This window comes from Oncorhynchus mykiss, chromosome 4 (genome assembly GCF_057628025.1).
Source record: "Oncorhynchus mykiss isolate SJ-2025 chromosome 4, ASM5762802v1, whole genome shotgun sequence".
NCBI lineage: Eukaryota > Metazoa > Chordata > Actinopteri > Salmoniformes > Salmonidae > Oncorhynchus > Oncorhynchus mykiss.
The window spans coordinates 41,667,955-41,678,778 of NC_143025.1; the positions used below are offsets into that span (position 1 = coordinate 41,667,955).

Below are 10,824 nucleotides of genomic sequence, written 5' to 3' on the forward strand. Positions count from 1 at the left end.
TCAGGGCCCAGTTTAGGAAGTCCTTGAAGGACCTGTGCAGTGCACACAGAGTCAGTCTTCCGCCCTGTAGAGAGCAGAATAGAAATCTCCGGCATGGATTTGCGCTGCGATACCGACCACTCTAGATTAAAAAAGAAAGCGCAAAGAGCAGCCATATCCCCGAGAGAGAGAGTAGCAAAACGAGACTTCTCATGTAAGAATGACCCCAGTTCATGTATTTCCCCCAGTAAAGTTATGTCTAGAACAGAGCCATTCTGAGTGAGCAGTTTCAGTTCAATAGTTTATATTCTTGACAGTTTTGTCCATCATCCCTTGTGGCTCAGTTGGTAGAGCACGGCGCTTGCAACGCCAGGGTTGTGGGTTCAATTCCCACGGGGGGCTAGTATAGGAATGTATGGCCTCAATCTTTACTGTAAGTCACTCTGGAAAAGAGCATCTGCTGAAATTGACAAAAAAAGAATCTAAATAGTAGATGCAGAAGTATACTGTTGACAAAACACACATAATTGGGCCTTCCCAACCTTCCACCATTGACTCTAAGTTCCCCTTTGTAGCTCTCCACAGGGAGCTCTCCACATAATCACCTTAATATTTAACTCTGTAGAGAGAGAGAGAGAGGCACACATGGAATGCAGAGCATCTCAGTAGCCTAGTCCTGACTGGGGTAATTGAGGATGTACTAAAGGTGCATAAACAAACACCCAACAATGGGATTATCCATCTTCACAGATGCCACGCTAGGATGGCCTAACCTCTGTCTGTGTTGTGAGGCAGAGCTCCCGTTCATACCGTCTTTATCGCTCTCTCCTTCTGCCCTTCGATCTCGTGCCCCCCCCTTTTCTTATCCTCACTCTCTGTCCTTTCACCTCTCTCTTTCTCTGTGTCTCATTCCTTCTCTTCCACGTAACTCTTCCCATTATACCTTGCCTTGTTATTTGCTACCTCTTTCGCCTTCCCTTTTTCTTTCTCGATCACATTTTTTTTTAAATACAGAGCGACTAACTGCGTTCATCTTAAGATACACCACATGACCAAAAGTATGTGGACACCTGCTCGTCAAAACATCTCTTTCCAAAATCATGGGCGTTAATATGGAGATAGTCTCCCCCTTTGCTGCTATAACAGCCTTCACTCTTCTGGGAAGCATTTCAACTAGATGTTGGAACATTGCAGCTGGGGCTTGCTTCCATTCAGCTACAAGAGCATTAGTGAGGTCGGGCACTGATTGTTGGGAGATTAGGCCTGGCTCGCAGTCGGCGTTCCAATTCATCCCAAAGGTGTTCGATGGAGTTGTGGTCAGGGCCCTGTGCAGGCCAGTCTTCCACACCGATCTCTACAAACCATTTCTGTATGGACCTCGCTTTGTGCATGGGGGCATTGTCATGTTTAAACAGGAAAGGGCCTTTCCCAAACTGTTGCCATAGTTGGAAGCACAGAACCGTTGAATGTCATTGTATGCTGTAGCGTTAAGTTTTCCATTCACTGGCACTAAGGTGCCTAGCCTGAACCATAAAAACAGCCACAGACCATTATTCCTCCTCCACCAAACTTTACATTTGGCACTATGCATTAGGGCAGTTAGCGTTCTCCTGGCATCCGCCAAACCCAGATTCGCCCGTCGAACTGCCAGAAGGTTCATCACTGCAGATTCATCACTGCAGAGAATGTGTCTCCACTGCTCCAGAGTCCAATGGCAGTGAGCTTTACAACACTCCAGCCAACGCTTGGCATTGTGCATGGTGATCTTAGGGTTGTGTGTGGCTGCTCGGCCATGGGAACCCATTTCATGAAGCTCCCGACGAACACTTTTTGTGCTGATATTGCTTCCAGGGGCAGTTTTGAACTCGGTAGTGAGTGTTGCAACCAAGGACAGACGAAGTACGCGCTACATGCTTCAGCACTCAGCGGTTCCATCCTGTGAGCTTGTGTACCACTTCGCTTTGTTTCTCCTAGATGTTTCCACTTCACAATAACAACACTTACAGTTGACGGGGGCAGCTCTAGCAGGGCAGAAATTTGACGAACTGACTTGTTGGAAATGTGGCATCCTAGGACGGTGCCACGTTGAAATTCACTGAGCTCTTCAGTAAGACCATTCTACTGCCACTGTTTGTCTATGGAGATTGCATGGCGGTGTGCTCAATTTTATACACCTGTCAGCAGCGGGTGTGGCTGAAATAGCCAAATCCACTAATTTGAAGGGTTGTCTACATGCGTGTATATATACTGTATAGTGTAGCTAGGTGAGACATCCACATCTCAGTATTCTTTTAAATAAAGTAGCTATCAGCAAAACCAGTACTGGTAGAACAAAGTCAAGTATTAGTACACGAAAGGCAAGGGTTTTTTATTTTTTTGTGGGGGGTTAGGGGTGGTTGCTGTGGGAATATTTAAGTTACTCTTTAAAGAGGGTAGGGTTTCAGATGTTTTTCGAAAGATGGACTGTCCTAGTGTCAGAAGGAAGCTTGTTCTACCATCTCCCACTTATTTCTTGCTCCCTCCCTACCCTCTGTAGTGCCAGGAGGAGTCTCGTATCCAGGCGAGGGAGTTTGAGGAGAGCAGGAAGCAGATGGAGGAGGATGGGGACAGGGAGATCCAGGACATCAGGGTCCGCTACGAGAGGTGGCTGAGGGACGAGAGGGAGACCAACATGCGCATGAAGAGAGACACAGGCATCATGAAGAAGAAGGTAGAGACAAGATCTTCTCGCTCCCACTCCTCCAATCATTCTCAAAAGTTTCCTTGATTCCTTTTGTCCTTTTGTCCTCTTGCCTTCTTCTCAGAACATCAGAGGGTTAAGAGGAGAGCATTGCAGGAGAAGATCAGAGGCTCCTCTCCAATGCTCTCCTCGCTTTCCTCTGATAATTTGAGAAGGAAGTGGGGAGAGAACGGGAGGATGCAAGATTCACCCCTACTTTGCTTCCAAGTCCCATCCCATCCTACACACCCCACTCAACCCTCTCCCACCTAGCCCCTGCCTGCCTTTTCATCACACCTCCCAGTCAGCTCTTCTCTCCCAGCCTGCAGTGTGGTAGATCATAATTACAGCCAATCAGACTGCAAGCAGGGCATGTCCATCTGTCCACAGTTAGGCTCTAATGCGCTCCCTCTGCATGCTCACTCAATATCACAGGGATCACTTTAATGGAAAGGGATGACGTTGAATCAGATCCTCTGCACATTCAGCCGTCCTATACACCCGGTCCCACTCTGTCTATATGTTGTCTTTTCTCTGTCTTTTTTTTTTGTCTCCTTCCCTTTCTTCCTAGATCAAGTCTGGCCATTTTTACTATCCAATATGGTTTTGGATGTGGAGGCCTTGTTATGGGTTATGGAAGCTAAAAATAATATGACCGTTGTGTAAGGGACAATGAGTTATGAGGACTGGTGACTGATGACATTTTCCTCCTCCCTCCCTCCCTCCCTCCCTCCCTCCCTCCCTCCCTCCCTCCCTCCCTCCCTCCATCCCTCCATCCATCCCTCCCTCACACACACACACACACTGCAGTTCAGCAGCCTCCAGAAGGATATAGACAACAGCAACGTGGAGATGGAGAGGATGAAGTTGGAGCAGCAGAAGCTACAGGCCATCGTCAAGTCCTTGGAAAAGGACATCCTGGCTCTGAAGAAAGCGATCCAGGAGAGGGACGAGACCATCCAAGACAAGGTGAGTGAGTGGCTGGGGTGAGGGGTGCAAGAGGTGCAGGGGGTACAGCAAGATGCCGAGGAAAGGAGAGGGTTAGTTTTGTTCCAAAAGCAGCGAGGCAGAAATGATTGGTTTGCCTCCAAGGTATGCAGAAACATGGAAGGTATAGGTGACTGGACGTCACTGAAACTGTCAAAACACTGAGGAAGGAACAACAGTCCGTTTTGTATAATGGAGATCTACTCGTATGATTGTGTTCCAGTTCAATTTGTTCTAATGGCCCTCTCTCAGAATCAAACACAGTCAACTCATACGCTGTTATAGATTGTCCATCAAAAAGTTTCCTCTCCCCCAGCCAGCCATTCATCCTGACTGAGTCCCAGTGCCATGCATCACACCAGACGAGGTGACTGTAAGACCCCCCCCCCCGGCGCAAAACAGCACTGAGCCTTGAGAAGTGAAGGTCCACTAATGACTAATCCCACTCAGACACCTGCTCTGTGAGCACGAACTCACATACGCACACACGCGTACGTGCATAGGTGCACACACGTGCACACAGGCATGCACAACATGTGCCAGCGCGTAAAACCTCCTTGGCAGCATGCATGCTGCTGTTAGCGCTATTGATGTGTGAGACACTGTAGCGTGTTATTTCCCTTAAAGAGCATGTACATATTTTACCATCAGTGTTATGAGGGGTAGACAGGGGAGAAAGGCATTTGCATCTCTCTCTGTTGGCTCTTTGTGCATACAGGGAAACTTAATTAGTGTGTAAATGTCACAGATGCTGTCCTATGAAAAGATCACCCCCCCTACACGCACACACACGCACACACACACACACACACACACACACACACACACACACACACACACACACACACACACACACACACACACAAGATTAAACGGTTTCAAACAGCTAATTGGACAGGGAGTAAATTCAAACAAAATGGTTCTGCATCAAAAGAGGATCCCCTCAGTTCATTTGAAACACCTTCCTCTTCATGAATAAAGATTCACACTCAGCAGCAATAACCTTGGCATCTGTTGTCCCTATACTCTCTTGTCTGGTTTGCTCGCTTGTCTCTAACGATAATACATTTGAACATTAAGAGGCGCTGCCCAGAAGTTAAGCCGAACATTTAGATTTGGATCACCAAAGGGCTTTTATTGTTGAACTACCTATACAAAATTACATTTCCTATCAATTTCAAGGGATCAAAGTTTGGAAGAGGACCATGAACATAATTGAACTTGAAAAAAGTGACTATAAAAATCTCATGGCTGTTAAATGTGTAGTCTGTTAGTGTGAATACAAACTTAACTTTATACAGAGATCTGAAGTCTATTTATGCTTTCTTACCAACTCCTATTGTTGTTGCGTGACAATGAGTTGGCAAGACAGCACAAACAGATCTGGGACCAGGCTAAAGTCTTGTCCTGTTCCTGTGTACTGTAGGAGAAACGCATCTATGATCTGAAGAAGAAGAACCAGGAGCTGGAGAAGTTTAAATTTGTCCTGGACTACAAGATCAAAGAGCTGAAGAAACAAATAGAGCCCAGAGAGAATGATATCAAGGAGATGAAGGAGCAGATCCACGAGGTGAAACAAGATGGCTTCTCTTCTTCCTCCTTTATCAGCTCTTTAACGGGATAACTGCCATTTTTGAAATTGTTGAAAACCATCACTGAAATGTCCCTTGAATACATGCATTCTATCGGCGGTTGTCCACAGTAGGCTAACTGAAATGTCTCTTTGATTAGAATGAGAATTCAATATTCACAGAAAAAAAAATCAGTTCCTACTTTTGCACTTGTCACCATTGATATTTTTTTAAAGTGCCTGCCAACTTCAGGCCCTTTTCATCAACATGGAAATGAGCACTGGGGTCCATATCGATTTAGGGTTGATCAGGGTTTAGATGAGTCCTATAGATCAGTTGTGTGAGATAGAGGGAGGTGGGAGAGAGTGGAGAATATGGAGATCAAAGCTATGCCCCCCCCCCCACACACACTCTAACTGCACTCACACTTGTATTTTCCTACTAGCACTGACTTCACACATAACTACTTAATGCGAGAATTTTGTTTTACTTACCATGACTGTGATAATGTGGCTGTCTCGCCTAGCTGTCATTAGATGACTGCACTAACTGAGTTGCTCTGGATAAGAGTGTCTGCTAAATGTATTTTTAAAAACGATGTAAAAAGGCTATTGGCTTCCGGTGACTTGTAGATGGAGGAGGAGCTGGATACCTTCCACAAGAAGAACACTCAGGGAGAGCTGGACATCGCTGAGCTGAAGCTCAAACTCACCACCACTGACAAGGAAATGCACAAGGGCCTGCAGAAGGTGTGTACTGTATACGTAGCGAGAGAGAGAGAGAGAGAGAGAGAGAGAGAGGTCCATACGTTTATATTTGTGCCTTTATCTTTGTCTGAAGATCAGTGTCACCCAATGTGTCTGACAAGTTCACGATCTTCACCCACAGTCTCACCTCCATCCCTCACTTTTCCTCTCTTCTCCACGATCTTCGCCCACAGTCTCACCTCCATCCCTCACTTTTCCTCTCTTCTCCACGATCTTCGCCCACAGTCTCACCTCCATCCCTCACTTTTCCTCTCTTCTCCACGATCTTCGCCCACAGTCTCACCTCCATCCCTCACTTTTCCTCTCTTCTCCACGATCTTCACCCACAGTCTCACCTCCATCCCTCACTTTTCCTTTCTTCTCCTTCTCAGGTGAGAGATGTGGAGGCCCTGGTACGCAGGTTCAAGACGGACCTCCATAACTGTGTGGGGTTCATCCAAGAGCCCAAGAGGCTGAAGGAGAGCATCAGAGACCTGTATGACCGCTACGCACAGCAGAGTGACGTGGTGAGACAGCGTTGGCTACTGTGTGTTCCTGTTAAGAAGTAGTGAATGAATACACATCTTTAAATGGCTGCTCTTCATGTCTCTCAGCTGGATAAAGTTAGTGTGGACCCAAACGTTCAGATGGAGTACGCTAGGCAAAGGGACCACCTGGAGAGGAACGTGGCGTCCCTGAAGAGGAAGCTGGCCCAAGACAGCGTGGTCCACCATGCTGACAACGTCAAGATCATGCAGGTGACAGAGACGAGACTTCTCAGAAAGGACTATTGGGTTAGATGGATAAGTGTGTCTGTGTGCCCAAAACTATTTTCATATGATTTGTGGATTTGGTTTCATTCCCATTTATAATGACACCCTAAAGCTAGGCTTGTCGTTTTAATGTCGTAGTCCTTGACTGGCTGTCAGACAGACGGACTAATTGACTGACTGGATTACTTGATTGCTTAATTGGATAATTGATTGGTTGCTACAGGAGAACGTGACTCTGATCAGTGAGGTCAACGACCTGCGGCGGCAGCTGCATCTGGCGGACTCCCAGGTCCATGACTACAAGAGTATGATGGGAAAGAAGGGCCTGAAGCAGACCAACACACTCAAAGGTGACCTCTTTCTCTTCTCATCTCTCTGATTTACAGGAAAGAGAATAGAGTGCAGCGTTCTACTCATTGGAAAGATTGGTTGAGTTAAGTTCCCTGAACTTTTCTTTGAAGTAGAGCGTTCATATTTCTAGCCACTGGGTGTCACTGTGTGTATAGTCTGTATAATATTTTTTTATATTCATATACAGTTGAATCCAGAAGTTTACATACACTTATGTTGGAGTCATTAAAACTAGTTTTTTCAACCACTCCACAAATTTCTTGTTAACAAACTATAGTTTTGGCAACTCGGTTGGACATCTACTTTGTGCATGACACTAGTCATTTTTCCAACAATTGTTTACAGACAGATTATTTCACTTATAATTCACTGTATCACAATTCCAGTGGGTCAGAAGTTTACATGCACTAAGTTGACTGTGCCTTTAAACAGCTTGGAAAATTCCAGATAATTATGTCATGGCTTTAGAAGCTTCTGATAGGCTAATTGACATAATTGAGTCAATTGGAGGTGTACCTGTGGATGTATTGCAAGGCCTACCTCAGTGCCTCTTTGCTTGACATCATGGGAAAATCAAAAGAAATCAGCCAACACCTCAGAAAGACAATTGTAGACCTCCACAAGTCTGGTTCATCCTTGGGAGCCTTTTCCAAACGCCTGAAGGTACCACGTTCATCTGTACAAACAATAGTTTGCAAGTATAAACACCATGGGAACATGCAGCCGTCATAACGCTCAGGAAGGAGACACGTTCTGACTCCTAGAGATTAACGTACTTTGGTGCGAAAAGTGCAAATCAATCCCAGAACAACAGCAAAGGACCTTGTGAAGATGCTGGAGGAAAGGGGTACAAAAGTATCTATATCCACAGTAAAACGAGTCCTATATCGACATAACCTGAAAGGCTGCTCAGCAAGGAAGAAGCCACTGCTCCAAAACCGCCATAAAAAAGCCAGACTACGGTTTGCAACTGCACGTTAGGACAAAGATCGTACTTTTTGGAGAAATGTCCTCTGGTCTGATGAAACAAAAATAGAACTGTTCGGCCATAATGACCATTGTTATGTTTGGAGGAAAAAGGGGGATGCTTGCAAGCTGAAGAACACCATCCCAACCGTGAAGCACAGGGGTGGCAGCATCATGTTGTGGGGGTGCTTTGCTGCAGGAGCGACATGTGCACTTCACAAAATAGAAAGCATCATGAGGTATTATTGTGGGAAGCTTGTGGAAGGCTACTTGAAACGTTTGACCCAAGTTAAACAATTTAAAGGCAATGCTACCAAATACTAATTGAGTGTATGTAAACTTCTGACCCACTGGGAATGTGATGAAAGAAATAAAAGCTGAAATAAATCATTATCTCTACTATTATTCTGACATTTCACATTGTTAAAATAAAGTGGTGATCCTAACTGACCTAAGACAGGGAATTTGTACGAAGATAAAATGTCAGGAATTGTGAAAAACTGAGTTTAAATGTATTTGGCTAAAGTGTATGTAAACTTCCGACTTGGGTGTATGTAAACTTCCAACTGTAAGTGCTTAAGAAGTGGGTGTCTGGTCACTGTTTCATCCTAAGAAGGCATACGTTGTTTGAGGTAAATCCTAAGAATTTAGGGTAAAGTCCTATTGGTCTACGTCTACTTCCCAATAAAGTAACGCCTGCATGATCTCACTCTGTATTTGGTCCCTATACCCAGCCCTGCTGTCTCCCAGGGCCAACCCCAGTAACATGGTGGTCCGTCTGAATGAGGAGGACGAAGGGGACCGCATCATCCAGCTGCAGCGCTTAGAGATCCAGAGACTGAGAGAGGAGATACAGGTCCTGATGAAGATACACCCCTACAGACCCCCCTCCACCGCCAAACTACCCTCCCTCCAAACCAACACATAACCACCACCACACCTACAGACCCACCTCCACCGCCAAGCTACCCTCCCTCCAAACCAACACATAACCATCACCACCACCACCACACCTACAGACCCACCTCCACCGCCAAGCTACCCTCCCTCCAAACCAACACATAACCACCACCACCACCCCTACAGACCCCACTCCACTGCCAAGCTACCCTCCCTCCAAACCAACACATAACCACCACCACCACCCCTACAGACCCCACTCCACTGCCAAACTACCCTCCAAACCAACACATAACCACCATCACCACCCCTACAGACCCCATCCACCGCCAAGCTACCCTCCAAACCAACACATAACCACCACCACCACCCCTACAGACCCCACTCCACTGCCAAACTACCCTCCAAACCAACACATAACCACCATCACCACCCCTACAGACCCCATCCACCGCCAAGCTACCCTCCAAACCAACACATAACCACCACCCTCTCTCCAAACCAATACATAACCACCACCACCACCCTCCCTCCAAACCAACACATAACCACCACCCTCCCTCCAAACCAATACATAACCACCACCCTCTCTCCAAACCAATACATAACCACCACCCTCTCTCCAAACCAATACATAACCACCACCCTCTCTCCAAACCAATACATAACCACCACCCTCTCTCCAAACCAATACATAACCACCACCCTCTCTCCAAACCAATACATAACCACCACCCTCTCTCCAAACCAATACATAACCACCACCCTCTCTCCAAACCAACACATAACCACCACCCTCCCTCCAAACCAATACATAACCACCACCCTCTCTCCAAACCAATACATAACCACCACCCTCTCTCCAAACCAATACATAACCACCACCACCACCCTCCCTCCAAACCAACACATAACCACCACCCTCCCTCCAAACCAATACATAACCACCACCCTCTCTCCAAACCAATACATAACCACCACCCTCTCTCCAAACCAATACATAACCACCACCTCCACCACCAAACTACCTTCCCTCCCTCCAAACCAACACATAACCACCACCCTCCCTCCAAACCAACACATAACCACCACCCTCCCTCCAAACCAATACATAACCACCACCCTCCCTCCAAACCAACACATAACCACCACCCTCCCTCCAAACCAATACATAACCACCACCCTCTCTCCAAACCAATACATAACCACCACCACCACCCTCCCTCCAAACCAACACATAACCACCACCCTCCCTCCAAACCAACACATAACCACCACCCTCCCTCCAAACCAACACATAACCACCACCCTCCCTCCAAACCAACACATAACCACCACCCTCCCTCCAAACCAATACATAACCACCACCACCACCCTCTCTCCAAACCAATACATAACCACCACCCTCTCTCCAAACCAATACATAACCACCACCCTCTCTCCAAACCAATACATAACCACCACCACCACCCTCTCTCCAAACCAATACATAACCACCACCCTCTCTCCAAACCAATACATAACCACCACCACCACCCTCTCTCCAAACCAATACATAACCTCCTCACCACCACTACCACTCCCCCAACACACAGACCCATGCAGTATAAGACCTCCACATCATAGTAAAAATAATTTAAAGAAAATGTTTGCATATTTAAAGTGCCTTTTAGCAGAAGTAATCATTAATGGCTTTTTTTTTTTTTAAAGCAACTTGGAAATAAAAAGTAGAACAATTCCTATTTGAGTTTTTCTACATATTTTTTTTATGAGATGGGGCCCATTGGAATTTTCAAAAGTGAATGGAGGCTTTTCTTGTCAGGGTGGATCAA

General features: G+C 46.2%; 1 protein-coding gene across 1 annotated transcript in view; it reads left to right on the forward strand.

Moving 5' to 3' along the window:
- LOC110521003 (cilia- and flagella-associated protein 57) overlaps positions 1 to 10,726 on the forward strand; it is a 27,031-nt gene extending 16,305 nt beyond the window's left edge. The window contains exons 14-21 of the mRNA XM_021598443.3: positions 2,516 to 2,689; positions 3,509 to 3,667; positions 5,112 to 5,255; positions 5,889 to 6,005; positions 6,395 to 6,529; positions 6,617 to 6,760; positions 6,999 to 7,125; positions 8,827 to 10,726. Coding sequence (XP_021454118.3) covers positions 2,516 to 2,689; positions 3,509 to 3,667; positions 5,112 to 5,255; positions 5,889 to 6,005; positions 6,395 to 6,529; positions 6,617 to 6,760; positions 6,999 to 7,125; positions 8,827 to 9,020 — 1,194 coding nt within the window. The 3' untranslated portion in view covers positions 9,021 to 10,726. The remainder of the gene's footprint in view (positions 1 to 2,515; positions 2,690 to 3,508; positions 3,668 to 5,111; positions 5,256 to 5,888; positions 6,006 to 6,394; positions 6,530 to 6,616; positions 6,761 to 6,998; positions 7,126 to 8,826) is intronic.
- The last annotated feature ends 98 nt before the right edge of the window (positions 10,727 to 10,824 follow it).